The 16,319-nt window shown below is 55.7% G+C and overlaps 1 protein-coding gene across 2 annotated transcripts; it reads right to left on the bottom strand.

The window, feature by feature from the left end:
- On the bottom strand, nucleotides 1–14,985 carry RGS14 (regulator of G protein signaling 14). Of its 2 annotated transcripts, XR_009260283.1 has the most exons (16): nucleotides 14,779–14,985; nucleotides 8,101–8,122; nucleotides 7,754–7,932; nucleotides 7,307–7,399; nucleotides 7,078–7,221; nucleotides 6,511–6,654; nucleotides 6,283–6,394; nucleotides 5,869–5,981; nucleotides 5,191–5,394; nucleotides 3,401–3,477; nucleotides 3,051–3,177; nucleotides 2,887–2,968; nucleotides 2,739–2,785; nucleotides 2,554–2,659; nucleotides 939–2,294; nucleotides 1–592 (listed from the first exon to the last, which is right to left on the bottom strand). XR_009260283.1 is itself a non-coding variant. In XM_058724483.1 (15 exons), the coding sequence occupies exons 1-15, from the start codon at nucleotides 14,821–14,823 to the stop codon at nucleotides 2,092–2,094; spliced, it is 1,698 nt and encodes a 565-aa protein (XP_058580466.1). In that variant the 5' UTR covers nucleotides 14,824–14,985; the 3' UTR covers nucleotides 1–2,091. The 2 variants fall into 2 exon arrangements, 1 of the variants encoding a protein (XP_058580466.1); XM_058724483.1 differs by having other exon boundaries at nucleotides 1–2,294.
- Between the last annotated feature and the right edge of the window lie 1,334 nt (nucleotides 14,986–16,319).

Below are 16,319 nucleotides of genomic sequence, written 5' to 3'. Positions count from 1 at the left end.
TGGCTTATCCAAAAATTTATTTCTCACAGTTCTAGAGGCTGGAAGTCCAAGATCAGGGGGTCAGCATATTCGGTGTCTGTGAGAGCCCTCTTGCAGGTTGTAGACAGCCAACTTCTTGCTGTGTCCTCACAGGGTGGAAGGGGTGGGGGAGCTCTCTGGGGTCTCTTTTATAAGCACACTAAACCCACTTACAAGGGCTCCACCTTCTTGACCAAGCACATCCCAAATGCTCCACCTCCTAATACCATCACCTTGGGGCTGGGATTTCAACATATGAACTTGGGGGGAGGGGAACACAAACATTTAGACCACAGCTTCAAGTGACCAGGGAAGACTCCGCTGAGGTGTTCAAGCTGAGATCTTCAATGAAGCAAGACTTTTGTGGTTGCAGGTCTCAGAAAACCCACTCAGAGTCACAAGCACATACACATGGAAAGAATGTGTTGGCTTGCCTAAATGAGAATGTCTAGGGGTGGTTGACTTTAGATGTTCAGGGAAATTTTGGAATCTCCCTCTATCTCTCAGTCCTGCTCTCCTGCATTGGTTTGATTCACATGCAGGTTCTCTCCCTGTGTATCCTCTGTTCAAATCCCTAGGAAAGGGTAAAGGACAAGGACTGTCATTTTCACTGGGGTCAGAAGATCATCCCTGCACCAAACTCTGATTGACCAGGCCTGGGTCATGAGCCCACCCCAGCAGCTAGAGGGTCTGGCCAGCCCAGACAAAGAAAATGGGCAGTGGGGGTAGAGGGCTGAAGTCCCCCAAGAAAGGCTTGGGTTAGACTTCTGAAGAAAGGCACATTGGGTCAGCAAACCCCACTGATTTCTCTCAGGAATTTCAAGGATGAGGTGCCATGTTAGGGGGTGTGGGGGTGGGGGGTAGTTCCTGACAAACGGGACAGCAAGCACAAAGAACTGGAGTGGGGAAGAGAGTTTTACCTGTCTGAGGTGGTCAGGAGGTGTCCCCTCAAGGTTCCCACGTCCCCTTGTTTGTCTCAGCAGCACTGGGATTGAGTCTGGCTTCTCTGCCCACAAGCTGGGCCCTCCTTCTGGGAGGTCCTCCCCACTCTCTCTCCCTATGTGGGCTACCTAGGGACAGGGATGGGCACCCAGCCAAAGCAGACAAGGGACAGAACCTGCTCCCACCACAGCACCCAGTATCCTCTACAAGGCTCTAACGCATCTAAAGAAGCCCACAGCCATGTCTGCAGAGACACACTCAGTCCCAGTAGAAGCAGAGGACAATAGCCAGATGCTGTACTCTATTCAGATCCAGAGACTGAGGAACAGTGCGATGACAGGTGGCAGAGGCATGGCTCCCCAGAAGTGCCTTCCCCTCCCTCCCTTTGCCCCCCCCCCCGCCCTTCCTCCTTTCCTCCCTGTCCCTGTCTCTCATATTCACACCCCAATACTCTGTGCAGTCAGGAAGAGACAGTCTGACAACAGGAAGTCAGGGGGCACGTCTTGAGGTCCCCAAGGGCTTCCTGGCACTGACCCTGGTGACAGAGGCAGTATGGCTTGGGGGGGGGGGCACACAGGGTAGACTGGTATCCAAGGAACACACCTCATGGGAGAATAATAATTACTATTATAATAACAATATCATACATCCAGGACAAACCCAGCTGCCCCAAGCCAACTGCAAAATCCATATGTCCAGCAGAGCCTATGTGAGTAGTGGGAGGGGCTTCCCGCCTGCACCCCCAGGCCTTACTCATACCAGCTCCCTGAGGAGGGGCCAGCCCCTCCTCCTGCTCCTTGCTGAGGCTTAGCACAGGGTGAGGAGGCTGGCACTGCCAATGCCATCCTTCTGTGCTGGACATGCCTGCGCCAGAGAGGTTAGGCCCACCTCCCCTCAGTGGCCTGGCAGCAAGGGATGGATGAGTGAACCTATAAGGGACCAAGTGGTGGCAGCTGTGGGGTGCGGCTCCTCTGAGCCCACTCTCCGCCCTCTTCTGGCTCTTCCTGCGGGCCTGCCCGTGACAGGAAGTGGCCAGGAACACTCATGGCACAGACAGGGCATGCAGAGCGGGCCCATGGCATGCTTGGCCCGCCAGGTGCCATGCAGCCGGCCTGGACTGTTGGGCAGCTGTCAGAGGGCTGAGTGGGCAGTGGAGTCCAAGGGGTCCCCCTTGGGTTGGACCTCTGATTCAGTCTGTGGTGGGGCCTCCTGGGAGTTGGACCCTTGGACAGGCAGCTGCAGAAATTCTGGAAGCACCAGGTCCTCTTTGCGCAGAAGGCCCCTCTGGTCATGGGCCCCGCTGCTCTGCACCCGATTTAGCAGCTCCACTAGGCCTAGGGGTGACCACAGAGTCAAGAAGCCCACCAGTGCAGACCTGCCTATGCTAGCCCACCACTGTTCTACTGCCCTTATTATGACCACAGCCTCCCCAAATGCCCCCCTCCCACCCTTCAGGCCCTCTGGTCCCTCAACCCCAATGGACATTGTTCCAGCCCCAATAACATTAAGCCTCAGATCAAGCCTCTCTGGTACCACCCACCCTCAATGGTCCCCAACCCTTTTGGTCTCTAGTTCCCACCATTCCCAAAGTACCTTCAATGTCACAGGTCTGCCGCTTCCCAGTGGTTGCCTGGGCCATCGAGTTGAGGGACAGTGAAGAGGGATGGGTGGCCTTGTTCTGAGTTCTAGGCTGGCCGCCCTGCGAGAATGTGGAGTCAGAGCCACAACTGGGAGGGGAGGTGCAGTAGGCAGAAGAGGGAGCCCTTACTCTCACTCACCTGGCTGCGGCACGGGGCTGTGTCTCCAGCTTCGGGAGTCTTCACCCCTATGGCAGAGAGGGCCACCCTTACTGTTTGCCTCCCACCTGGACCCCTTCTGGGCCAGGGTCATCTCCGGGGACCAAGCCCCAGGGCCTTGGTTCTCTACCTGGGAGTGTGTCCAAAACCAGTCTCTGGGCCGCCACCGAGCTCACTAGCTTCCCCAGATCCAGCGGCTGCTTCTCGCCTGGCTGTGGGAACAGGTCAGCAGCCTGCAGGACAGGCAGCCCGTTCCCCGCTGTCCCTCCTCTGCCCTGCTGTCCCCCAGCTCACCAGGCACAGTGCCACCTGCTGCGGGCTCAGGCCGTGCTTCATCAGAATGGGCTGCAGCGCCTCCTGCAGTCGCTTGGTGGGCTTGGCGGAGATTCGCACTACGCGATCCAGCGCCGCCAACTCGAGCCTGCACGGGACCCTAGCGCTGCGGAACCGCGGAGAGCCGACCCCGCCTCTCCCCCAACCCATCCCGGACAAGGCCCAGGAGGGGGCGGAGCCTAAACTAGGGAGGTGGGACAACTTGGGGGTGGGACCTTAGTCCCCGGGACGCGGTTAGCACCAGGGGCAGGACCTGAGAGGGAGTACAGCAGCCAGAGCTGGGACCCAAGCCTGGGAAGAGGGGCACTCACTCGAAGGTGATCCTGTTCTCCAGCCGCACTTCCTGGTCCGCCAACACGGTGCAGTCCTGATCCAGGACCAGAGCCTTCTGCGGATGCCAGTCAGGGTCTCAGAGTCCCTCCCTCCCCACCCCTAAAGATCCCCAGGATCCGAAGGAACCACCTCACTTCCACCCATGGCCCCCACTGGGGATCCCTACGGGTCAGAGGGAAAGGCGATGGGCAGGTGAGCGATAGATATGTGGATGGAATAAGACACCTGGCTGAGTCGGAGCCTAGCCAGGGAGAAGGGTGGCAAGAAGGTTGGACAGCCTTGGAAAAGAAACGGAGTTATGGGAAACATGGGGGTGGGATGAGCACGAAATGGTAATGAGGCTGCTTGGATACGGAGCAGGCTTAGGTCCTGGATTATGGAGCTGCCTCTTCTTGGGCCAGGCCAGTCCAGGACCCACTTCCTGGATGGCTGCCCACTTTTGTCTCAGGCATGTGAAATCCATGGATGCATTTCCTCCCTCACCACCCACCTTTGATCAGCCACCCAGACCTTGTCCCTTTTTTGACACTTGTCTACTTCTCTGCATCCCCACCTACTAAGGACACTTCTTGTCTCCTCACTACAACAAGAGCTCTTCTCCCAGACCATTGTGAGGCCAGAAGGATATAAAGTATCTGGCACAGTGCCTGGCACACAGTAGGTACATAAACAGTAGGTAGTGACTACTGCCCATGTAGGTCCCACTGCCTGCACCAGCCCAGGGCAGGGAGGCAGCCTCTTCCAGGGAAGGCCTGTGCTCTGCTGCAGGGACAGGTGGAGTGTGGGTGGGGAGTTATATTCGGCAGATGAGAAGGCCCGTCTGGGCTTCAGAGTTTTCCCCGGGTGGCCTGAGTGGGCAGAGATCCTCCCACTACTGCCCTCACAGTCCCACTCTCAAGGCCCCTGAACTTGCGCTGCACTTCTTATTCACATCCAGACTTCACTTAAGTTGTTCCTTCGGCTGAGAATGTCTTTTCCTGACAGTTCTGCCAGGCAAACTCCTTCCCATCCTTATCCTCCCCTCATCAACAGCTGCCTCTATCATGAAGTCTTCCCGGAGCCAGCCAGAAAAGCTTACTTTTCCCTAGAAACTCTCTGAAGCTTCGGCTCCTCTTCCCTGATCACATCCTGCCTGGCTTACCGCCAGCCTGTGGACCTGGAGGACAGAGCTCAGGTCTGGGTCCCTCTGCTCACCTACCTGGCAGGGCCTTAGGCCTTGTCTGGGAGAATGAAGTCCTATAGGGTCTCCCTGGAATGCAGCATTCTTTCTTCGAACGCTTCTTACTGGATGATTTGTTTTAAAGTACATTTCCCCCCACATTCCTCTGTAAAGCTTAATTCTAGTTTGCACCTCAAGAAAACTTTTTTTGTGGGCTAGGTGCATTTGAGTGCCCTTGATGGCCTTTCAAAGATGGTCAGTAGGGACTCTGGGGGTCATGGGGGAAACCCAGCTCTGGCAGTGGTTCTCCCCTACTCTCCCTCCCCAGAGCATCACAGTGAAGATAATGGTAAAGCTGGAAACCAGGAGGGGAATGGGGTGGGGAAAGAATTTTCATGGGATGAGAGTGGAAGTCTGAGTTTGAGGAGTTGGTGCTGGGTTGATTTAGAGCTGAGCATGGGGGACGGGGCACGGTTGTGTTGAGGATTGGAATTAGGAAGGGGGTGAAGATAGGAATGGAACTGGGGTGGAGGTCATAGCTGAGCACAGATAGGAATGGGGTTGGGATCAGGAAGATAGTTAGAGTTGGGGACCAGGCCAAGTCCACACCTGCTCATTGCCCACCAGGTAGACTTTGATGTCAGGTAGAGAGAGACCTCGTTTCTCACAGATGCCTGCCAGCATGTCACGGATGGTGAGGCCAGGTCGGGCCAGGGCCAAGGAGGCTGTGCCATCGGGCAGGTACACGCAGCAGTACTTCCCTGGCCTGCTTTCGCTCTCACCTTCTGTGCTCCCAAGGCTTTTCCTGTGGCTCTGATTCAGGACAGGGGTGGAAGGAAGGTCATGTGTACATATTCAGGGACATGCAGAGAGTTACACAGGCAGGTAAGCCCACCGGGGCGCACACATGCACACACATGCCTAAGGGCACACTTTTAGGCAGGCAAAGATACTCCTCCTACAGGAACATATGTATGCTCACATGTATGTAACATATGCTCATATGTATGCCAGGTGTAAGGACACCCAGAGACAGATCCTCCCACTGACCCCCCCACACCCGTTATGTACACCTGGGCGCCCCCCCCCCCCCCCACACAAAGGGAATGTACACCCATGCCATGCATGGGGCCCATTGTGGTGAGGACAGGAAGAAAGTGAGGAGGCTAAGGGGTTGGTAGCAGGAAGATGTAAGTAGGAACCATGACTAGGAATGATGGTGGCCACACAAAGGGGCATGAATAGTGGCCCTAGCCTGCACGTTGTCCCCCCCAGCAGGCCGCTCACCTCAGATTTGCTGCTTACAAAGGCAAGGAAGCCGAGGTCCAGACTGGCAGACGAGTTGAGGGAGCCCTGGGACTCTCTGCGCAAGGCTGAGTTTGGGGCCCCGCCTGCCAGTTCTAGGGGAGACGTAGCAGTGAGCAGAACAGCCCCTCCTCCCTACACCCCCTTCTCCACCGCCAGGTGGACCCCGCTGGAGCCCTCCCGCAGGGATCTAACGCGGTTTGGGGCCACGGAAGCGTTGCTACTGAGGGGGCTTCCCAAACTTCCGGGCTCTAGTCTGGAAACCGAACCACCGAGGGAACGTGGTGGTCACAGGGTATTTCGGTTTTCACAGATTTACAAATAGGAGGAAGGGGGCATTCTCAAAGCTTGCCCAAACTCCCACCCTGACTCTTGTCTGTGGCCTCCGACCCTCACCCTTGCGGAAAGACTTGCGGAGCGGGCGGCCGCCAGAGCCCTCAGCAGAAGGCTGGTGCCCCAACTCCTCCACGCCCAGCGGCAGCGACTTCCCGGACTTCAGCTTCGGTTTCTGCGGGTGGAGGAAAGGCGCTGGCTCGGGGCCGGACCCAGCCTACGTGCAGACCGTGGACACAACCCTACAGATCTGCGCCCGGCCCACTGCCTCCCATTGCCCCTCGTCCGCACCTTCCTGGTGGAGTCGGGGCTGCCGGGGCTGGAGGAGCCAGGTTCCCGCAGGGGGCGTCCCTCGGCCTCCGCCAGGAGACATTCTCGGTACAGCGGGGACTTGACGAAGCGTGCATAGCTGTCGAACTTCATCAAGTTGAAGATCTGCGGGACCCGCGCCGGGGCAGTGAGCCGAAGGGGGCGCTCGACTTGCCCCCAGCTTACCTGGCCCTGTCCTCAGGATTAGCTGGGTCCCCAACCTAGCAGCTGAGACTTTAGCCCCTCCCACGCAACTCCTTGATCTAGCCCAGTGCCTACTCTTGGCCCCGCCTCGACCTCTGCTAGGCTCCACTGTCCCTAGACCCTGATCCACCGTAGCCTCTGGTACCGCCCTCTGACCCGCGCCCTGCCCCTGCATTTTACTTTGGTGCGGGCATCCAAATCCAAATTTGCTCCTCTCCATAGGCCACTCCAACCCCATCCCACCCCTGACAATCGGGCTTCGCCCCTGGATCTGGTCCCACCTCTTGTCCTTTCTTCCAAGGCCACTCCCCCTAATCCCAAACCGAGGCCCCTGGGAACACTCACCTGGAGCTGCTGTTCCCGGAACATGTCCGGTCGAGGCTCTGCCAGCACCTCCTCGCCTAGCCAAGCCTGCCGGTCTATGTTCACTGGGCTCAGTGCCTGGCTGGACAGGAACTCCCGGTAGATGTGGCGGGCCTCCTGAGCAAGCTGTTGCAGGAGGGACAGGTGAAGGTCAGGGGCATGACCCAGGCTCTGGTCCCACCACTCTGCCCCAGCTCGTCTTTTCCCCCACCTGCTGGGTGTCGCTGGCAGGGATCTGCTGGAAGCGCTCACAGGCCTTCCAGAAAGTTACATTCTCAGCACTGAACTCCTTCTTCAGGAACTCCTGGTGCACAGAAGGAAGAGGCAGGCAGAGACACAGAGACCCAGTCAGGGGATGCGGTCAAAGAGATTGGGATAGAGATAGGGCCAAAAGGCCAAATCAGACAGATAGGGCCAGACAGACAGATGGGGCCAGATCAGAAGGCACAGAGAGGAAATGGGAGGCAGAGGCAAGTTCCCTGCTGAGAGAAAAGGAAGAAGATGCCAAAGAAAGGCTGGATGAGGCAGCTGACACAGGAATTCCACTCTGGCCAGCTTGAAGCTCCATCCATATCCTCTCCCATGCCACCCACCCTACCCCCGCCCCCCACCTGGTGGCCACTGCCATCTGCCCTCCCTATCCCATCCCAGGGCTTACAGTGAAATATGCCAGCCCCAGCGGGTCCTGCAGCAGCCGCTCAAAGGATAGGCCCCAGCTGGCCACAGGCTGCTCCTCAGTGGAGAAGGGGCTGCTGGGGCCACTGGGGAGGCTGTGGATACTGAGAGAGCTTCCTCGGCCGTCACCCTGGCCCTGGGGCCCTGCTGTGCTGCTCAGCTCTGTAGGTGGATAGACAAATGGTGGTGAGCTTTGTGGCCTTCCCCAGCTCTTGGCTCAACCCCATCAGTAGGTATTTTCCCTGGAAAGATAGCAAGAGGTGTCCCCACCTTTTTCCACATACCCTCCCCCACCCCAGTCAGGCCTCCTCTGTACCCTCTGTCACTTACCTCCATCTGAGACAGCCAGAACCTATAAGAGACCCAAGGTAGACAGTCAGAGCAGAGCCCGGGGTAGATTCTCAAGGGACAGCTCTGGGCTCAGGCCCCAGGACTGGAGCTTGTTTTCCTCTCCCTGGAGGGCCATGCTGGGCATTCCCAGTGGGGTCACTGCTTGCTCAGCATTTTGCTCAGGCTACTCCCGGCTCCCCTTCCATCATGTGCCAACCACTGTGTGCTGGACTTTATGCCAGTTACTTTCCATTTGCCCCTGGTTCCCTCCTCCCTCAGCACTTGCTGGGTAAGCCCAGATGTACAGCATGGTGAGGATCAGCACAGACTTTGAATCTTGTCTCTGCCATTTACTAGCTGAGTAACTTGTTACTTGTTTGTTTGCATCTGTAATAGAGGCTGGTGATAATAATAGTAACTTACCTTCTGGGACTATTGTGAGGATCAAATCAGTTTAATACATTTCCAGCACTGAGAACAGTGGCCAGCATGTGGTAAGTGCTGTATCAATGTTTGCTGGTGTCTTTGAGGAAGGAAAGGTGTCTCTGTAGCCAGTGATCTCTTTGTTGCAACTGTTTCCTCTTGGAGAGGAAGACCCTGAGAGACCATGGGCCCCACCCCATCTTGGGCTGGGATCAGGATGCAATTTTAGAATGTAAAGCAGTCATTCTCAAACTCTAGTGTGTATTAAAATGACCAGTAGGAAACCACCTCCAGAGATTCTGGCTCAGTAGGTCCAGGATGGGGTCTGAGGCTCTCCATTTCTAACAAGTTCTCAGGCAATGCTGATGCACTGGTTCATGGACCACATTTTGAGTAGCACTGCTGCAGAGACCAACTTCATCCTCCCCCCCCACCCCCCACGTACAACTCCGACTTCTCTGGGAATCCAACCATTAGTGAAATAGAAAAAACTCTCCTTTCAAAATGACTCTTGCAGTGGTTTCCCTTGGTCTTCCTACCTTCCTAGCAGCTCCTCCAGTTTCCTCCTCATCTCCTACCCACACAAGATGGCCTCCACCCCTCCCTGACTCTGCCTTTCCCTCTCCCACATCTCCCCAGATCCAAACCCACGTAGCCAACTTCCCGCTAACATCTCTGCCCAAATGTCCCACAAGCCCTTTGAACTCACCCAGTCCCAAGGAGAAGCCACCTCTGCCACTACCAGAGTAAGGCACCAAACCAGTTTCCCTACATCCTGTCTTTCTTCCCACTACCTGGGCTCTTAGCACCAGGGCCCGATCATCCCCCCTTCCCTTTCTCTCTCTCACATCCTCTTCCCACTAGTCCTGTCACAGGGACCACCTGTCCCGTTGTTACATCCCCACTGGAAACAGGTCTACAAACATCTCTCCCAGGAAGCCTCTCCCTGCCCTCCTATCTGGGATCTCCCTCTATGCTCCCCACTCTCACCTGGGAACACTCAGGTTCCATATCTGTGAGCCAGAGCTGGCCCGCAAATATGTTAGTACATAATTAATATCTTGGCTCTCAGACTTTTTTTCTTTTTAAGTTTAAAGGTGTTTCCCACATTTAAAAATCAGGAGTTTTACATAAACTCCTGTGATGCCTCAGCTACCCAGAGCTTCTCCCCAGCATGACAACTTTGGCTGGCATTGAACAGCGACTGCCTTCCCTACAAGGGGCTCATGCTCTGTTCAGAGGTCTCTGAGGCCAGTTTGCCACATTCATGTTACTTATGGAGGCAAGTGCTGCCCCAGACCGCCTGAGTTCAATTTGTGCTGTGTGACCTTGCACAAGGCACTTCACCTCTCTGTGCCTCAATTTCTTTCTCTGCAGAAATGGGGCAAATACTTCTCCTGATTTCAAAAGATTCCTGTGATTAAATAAGTTAAATATATAGATAAGGAACTCAGAACACTATCTGATATGTAGTAAACTTTCATGGAACATTACTGTTATTGCTGCTGTTACATTAGTCTTGACCATGCTCCACTTTGAGTTTGCTAGCCCTGCTATGGAGCACAGGTGTTGGGGCCTGTCAGACTCAGAGTCAAATCCCAGCTCTGCCCTTTTTTACTCTTACGCCCTCGGGCTCCTCCCTAAGCCTCGTCTCCCACCTAGAATGTGGAGGTGAGACGTTACTGGAGAGGAAAGTTAGCACAGATCAGAGCATGGCCGAGCACCGAGCCCATTGGCCAGCGTACCAAGCCCCTCCTGGGGGCTTGCCAGGAGAGGGGCGCCCTCTCCTGACCCGCCCCAGCCCTCGCCCTCCTGCCTCTGCACCCCCCATGTGATGGCTTCTTCCCTTCTTCCGGGTCAGCTCCAGGGGCTGCCAGAGAAAGTCCCAATTCCTGGGTTGCATGAAGAGGACGAGTTGAAACCCAGGGTAACCTCCGGCTTGCTCCTTCCTTTCCTGGCAGCCCTACTCATGCCACACGTACCAGCCTCAACTGCTCTGTGGCTTTGCCACCCTCAGGGCTGCTCTCACCACCCTTTGCATGGGTCTTTTGGAACCATCCTGCCTTCCCCTCCGGGGTGGCCGCATGGCCACCTCTTGCCCCCCTACCGTCCCCCACTCCTTGCCACTGGCCTCTCTCTGGCCTGCCCTCCATCCTGGGACTCAGATACGCACACTAGCTCAGAGCCCCCACTGCTGCTGCGGCAGGCCTGGAGCCACAGACTGGGTAAAGGCGCCTGGGGCAGAAGCCAGCCCACACTCCTATTTGGTTTTATTCTTGACCTTGTGTGGAATTGCCTGTGTGTGTCTTTAGGTGGGACTGGCTCTCAGGTGGTGGCCAAGCTCCCTGCCCTGGGAAGTGGAGCAGCTGCTGTGTTAACAGTCGAAGCGCAGCCCGGGGCCTGACTAATGAATCCCTTCAGCCTCCCCCATTTCCCTCCTTCTCACTGCACCCTACACTTTATCAAACTTTTCTAGGTTCCCCACACCCCTTCACACTCCTGCTTCCTGCTTCACTGCTTTCTCTTGCTGCGTGTCTGCTCCTGCTCCCCTCACTGAACTGACTGCTCTCCGATCTCTACTCACTGACATCAGTCACCTACAAACACCACCAGTTTCCCTGAATCCTCCTGCCTACCACACTGCTGTCCGCCCATGGCTAGGCCTCTCTCCTTATCATTTGGTAGCTCCTAGAGGGCAGGTCTGGTTTACAGAGGGAGCCAACCTGAACTCCCTCCCATGAAGCACCCTCCTTGCTCTGGTGCTAGCAAGCAGCCATCAGGACCCTAGCAGTCCTCCTCTGCCATCCCATGAGGCCCCAGCACCTCCTTTGGCAAGGATCCTTTACTTCTGAACGCCCCATATCTGTGGCCGGCAAGTCATGCTTCTCGGCCCCTCTTGCCCCACTGGTTGTTGATATGTATAGTTGGGGCTGAGATGCGGTAGGGAGAGAGATCCAGAGGTGGGAGGGAGTTAGGATAGAGTCCAATTTCAGGTCAGCCACTCAAGGGCAAGCAACGTCTTCCTCTGGACCTCGGTTTCCCCCTGGGCAGAAGGGGGCTCGGCATTTCCAACTCCTTGGGGCTGCTAGGAAGGGTGAGTGAGTGTGTGAAAGTCGCTGGCATAGAGCCGTCAGGAGCTCTGCTGACCAGGGCTCCCACCTGCCCAGGCTGCCAGGCTTAGGGAAGTTGTGCTGAGCAGGGCCTGCCTTGCCTCACCCCGACTTGCCTGAGAAGTGGTGAGTGAATGGGAGAAAAGGGGAAGAAAGGATGAGGAAGGGTGTGGTGGAAGGTGAAACTCTGACCCATGGTCAGGCCTCAGTTTGCCATAATTTTTTTTCTTAAGCCTGGCAGAACCGCTGGTATCTAAGAATACTAAGGTGAGTGTGGAGGAGCAACATTTCTGAGCTCCACTTGTGTGGCAGGCACTCTCGGACAATACACATCCATGTTCTCACTCACTCCATCCTCAAATCCTTATCCTGCGTGGCAGGTATTACTACCCCCATTTTACAGACGAGGAAACCGAGGCCCAAAGAACTCACACAGTGGGGAAGTGGCTGAGCTGAAGTTAAAATCCAGGTGTGCCTGACTCTGGAGCCTGAGTTATTTTCTCCACCAAGCTGCCTCCCTGGGCGGGCAGGAGATGTACCAGGGGAGCTGGCAGGCCCAGGGCCTTAGCCCTTTGGACACAGGTGGGCAAAGTCAATCAGGGGTAAAGAGCCCAGGGGGTCCTCTTGAACTCTGCCCTCTGTAGGGGTCAGACCTCAAAGGAAGGGGCGAATTATTTAGCATCTTCTGTGCTGGGCACTCTGTACCATCATCTCATTTCATCCTGGTTAGGGGAAACGGAGGCCCCAAGATCCTCTCTGGGTATGTGCACAGAGAACCCTGGGTGCCTGGCCCCTTCAGCCTGAGCCAATCCTGTGGAGCTGAACCCTAGCCCCGAGCTGGATGCCAAGAATACAGACAGAGCTACAGTAGGCTCTGCCTTGCAGGTCTCCCCAGATGGGATGACTACCTGGGCCCCCTGAGAGTGACAGGATATGATAACCCCTCCTCTCCAGGCTTTAGGCCCAGCTTCCCCTTAGGCCATGTCCCTGTACAAACACCCTGTGTTTCCCCACATCCAGACGCTTCCCCATGCCCTCCCCTCCTCCAGATGGCATATCCTTTCAAGAGCTTCCTACTATGATGCACAAAATGAGACAAGAAGTCAGTTCTCCCTCCTCAGGTCCTCCTCAAGCTTTCTCTACCCTGGACCCATGGCTCTTACCCAAATCTGAACTCTCTTCTGGTATTTGTACCCACATCTTTTGTGCCTTGCCAGACTGGGAGCTGCATGAGGGCAGGGGCTAGGATGATGGGTTTGGGTCTTCAGTGCCTAGGACAGGGCCAGCATGGAGCAGACCTATGGAGGGGTTGCTGAATGAATGACTGCATGAACAAATGAAGTGGCAATTGGGGTTGTGTAACGATGTCTCTGGGAGGGGGCTGGGAGCCATCTTTAAGTGACAGGTTTCATTGCAACTGCCTGACAAGCTGAGTGGCAGAAAGCCGAGGCTAACAAATGAAGCTGCCTCAGCAGGGAGTGATGGCAGCGGTGGGTGGGGGTGGTTGCAGGGGGAAGAGGGGGAGGACAGAGCCAGGCAGTTCTGGGAGGTGGGAGAGCAAAGGCATTGAGTCAGATAGTCTGGGTTCAGATGCAGGCCCCTCTACCTGCTGGCTGCCTTCAGCATCCTGATGCAGTCAGTCATCCCTGCTCTGAATGACTTTTGGGTAGAGAAGCCATGGGCTGATGTGGCAGGGACAGAGGCAGGGTCTGTCCCGGGGCATCCTCAGTTGCCCTGAAGTCCTGGACACTGCTCAAAAGCACCAACCCAGCACCAACCCACCCCATCTGGGGTGGTCGTGGGAGTGGCCCAGTGTCCTTGGCCTGCATACCCTAGTGCCATGTCTCTGGGTTGGAGTGAGAGGACTGTAGGTTCTTGAACTTTCAAAGTTAGGTTGATGGCAGAGACAGTGAGGTGGGGACTGAGTCAGCTTGGAGGGGTTTGCCTCTCTCCCACCAAGCTAGCCTGGGGCTGGGCAACAAGGAGACACTAGACAAAGGAGAGGTGGAGAAAAGCCTTAGGAATTAGTAGGGAATTAGGAGGGTAAAACCTCAGTTCCTGAGTGAGGCAGGGGATCGATGAAGAGGTACTGAGAATGAAGGGAGGCATGGGGCTGACATTTATGGAGCCCCCACAATGGGTCAAGGGCCTCATATTCATCATTCTACTTGGTCATCTCAACAAGATGACTTTAAGATCTGTTCCAATTTCCTCATTTTATAGGTGAAGATACTGAGAGTCAGAGAGGACCCTAGTATGGGTCAGAGAGGACCCCTAGTAAGGGACACAGAGCCAAGAGTGGAATCCAGGTCTCTCTAGGCCCATTGGCCTTGTCCCATAGTCCTAGGCTGGGGCTAGGTTGGAGGCTAGGACACCGTCTGGCCTTCCTGGAGATGGGGTTCTGCCAAGTGGGCTGGTATCCTAGGGAGGAAAGGCCTAGTACAGCCTGCCCCATTAGCTGAATGAATAAAGAAGCTGGACTGTCCAAGGGAAGCTCTGATTTGGAGGCCAAGCAGCCAGGGAGAGGCTTCAGGGGGTGGGGCAGCAGTAATAGCCAAGGCATCCTAGTGCCCAGCTACTCCCACCCTTCCCAGTAGCCCAGGAATAGAAAAGACAAGATGTACCAAGCTGGCCTGAGCCTACTGACCCATCCCAGGCTGCCCAAAGACTACTAGTTCTGGCATGAAGCCTCTGGAGCAGGTCTAGCTAAAGGGCAGTGACCCACTTGAAGGTTGCCCCTTACCTGACTTTGGGCATCAGGACATGGGATGAGTAGGGGAAGGCTGAGGCTAAGTGAGATGTGGAGGCCTGGGCCTCTGGGGGTGTGTGCAGGGGTCAAGGGCCATGTAGGTCTCCCAGCCTAGATGGTACCAAAGTGGCAGGAGAGGGAGCAGTGGGTACCAGAAGCCTGTGACCACTGTACTCTGCTGTCATGCCCAAGGTTGCCTTAGGTCCCCAGCAGGGCCATCTGGAAGGTCCTACAGGAAGGGCACCAGGTCCTACTACCTGCTCCTGTCTGTACCCAACTTCTCCCGCCCACTAGCAGCATGCAGGCTCTTCCCCAACCCTGCCGGGTGTGCCTCCTGGGCTCCACCCTGGGTGTGCCCACCCCCTCCCCCGGGCCTGGCCTGGAGCCCACACTCACCATGCGCCCGTTGGGGACGCCCAGGTGCTTGGGCTTCCCCGGCATGCCGTTGCTGTTCACGAGTCCCTGCCGTGAGGAGTGCCCACCATGGGGACTGTGGGCAGCCCCGGCCAAAGCTTGCACGGTGGCAGGCAGGCAACAGAGAGAGCCCAGCTCCGCTCCTGTGGGCCTTCACATCCTGAAACACCAGCTCACTACCTCTTTTCTCTGCCACAGGAAGTGTCTCTATAGAAACCGAACCACAGAAAGAAGCAAGGTCTAAGTGAGCGCACGCCTCTTCCTACATGCACACACACACACACACACACACACACACACACACACGTTCACATGCGCACACACACATGCCACAATGCACCCTTAGCAGTGCCCCACACTGTCACCAACAAATCGCCAGAGGCCTGTATGTGCCCAGGAAGTGGCCCAGCCTGGTCTGGCCCAGCCAAGGGAGATCCAAGTTTATGTCTGGGCACACAGAAGTGTGTGCTCACACCCTTAGTAACCTTTTTGCACCCTGACAGGGGCTTCTGTGGACATGTGGACATGTGCACCAAGTATGCACACATATATTTTACTCAGGACACACTTATCTCACACCTGCTGTGTGCCAGGCATGTGCACACTCAATACCCCTCCCCCAGGCAGTTGTGTGCATGCAGAGGTACTATCTCTCTTCCCAGATACTTCCCAGGCATGTGCCCACATGTACAGACAGATGGCCACTTTGCATGCATGGTCATATACACACAGGCCATCCAGGTGTGCATGTTATAAACACACACTCTCCCTTCATTAGAAACACTTGGGTGTATGTACAGTCCCTTGGACAGGGGCATGTGGCGGGCACAACTGCATATAGGTGTATAAGTAGTCAGCCACCCCAGTGATATGTGCAAGCAGGTACGCACATGCTTACCCACCCAGGCAGGGGAATGGATCATTTGCATCTGTGTTTGACATGTGTGCATTCATTTCCACCCACATAAAAGTTCCACCTTGGTGTAGTACTGTCGACTGAAGAGTGACACCATGCCTTCCCAGCCCTGACCCAGTGCCAGCTGAACTCAGGCCCTTTAGCCAGAGTCCTCAGTTTGCCTCTTTCTTACACAGGCACATACCCACTACAGGACTTGTTTTACCCTAAGTACGGGCTTAGAGCCCTCATGTCCCCCACCACTCTGGTTTGGGCGCCTCTACTGTTTTCTACCCTTTACGCTACTGCCCTCTTCTAGGGCCATGACCTGAACCCTTCAGTGACAGAAAGTAACTGACTCTTCACCACAAATTCATGTCCTCTTCCTCCTGGGCACACGGTTAAACTTGACATTCCCAGGCTCATTTGCAGTCAGGTGTGGCCATGTGACTAGTCCCACCAATTAAATGGGAGTGAGATGATGTGTGCCATTTATGGGCCAAGACTTTTAAGTAGTATGTGCCCTCCACATTCTGTCTTTCCCCTTTAGCTTGGCTGGATGCAGAAGATGATGAGGCTTTAAGGGATTGCAGAGCCACAGAAGAAAGGAGACAGGGTCTTTGTATTA

This window comes from Neofelis nebulosa, chromosome 1 (genome assembly GCF_028018385.1).
Source record: "Neofelis nebulosa isolate mNeoNeb1 chromosome 1, mNeoNeb1.pri, whole genome shotgun sequence".
NCBI classification, from domain to species: Eukaryota; Metazoa; Chordata; class Mammalia; order Carnivora; family Felidae; genus Neofelis; species Neofelis nebulosa.
The sequence above is the reverse complement of the archived record's forward strand: the minus strand, read 5'-3'. Positions and strand labels throughout refer to the sequence as shown.

What these genes read in the sequence shown, in the direction of transcription:
- RGS14 (XM_058724483.1), bottom strand. Translation starts at nt 14,823, where the DNA reads ATGCCGGGGAAGCCCAAGCACCTGGGCGTCCCCAACGGGCGCATG. An exon ending in TTGTAAGCAGCAAATCTGAG is followed by an intron (nt 5,395 to 5,868) that starts GTGAGCGGCCTG and finishes GTCCTGAATCAG; the next exon opens with AGCCACAGGAAAAGCCTTGG. An exon ending in GAGAACAGGATCACCTTCGA is followed by an intron (nt 3,178 to 3,400) that starts GTGAGTGCCCCT and finishes GGTCCCGTGCAG; the next exon opens with GCTCGAGTTGGCGGCGCTGG.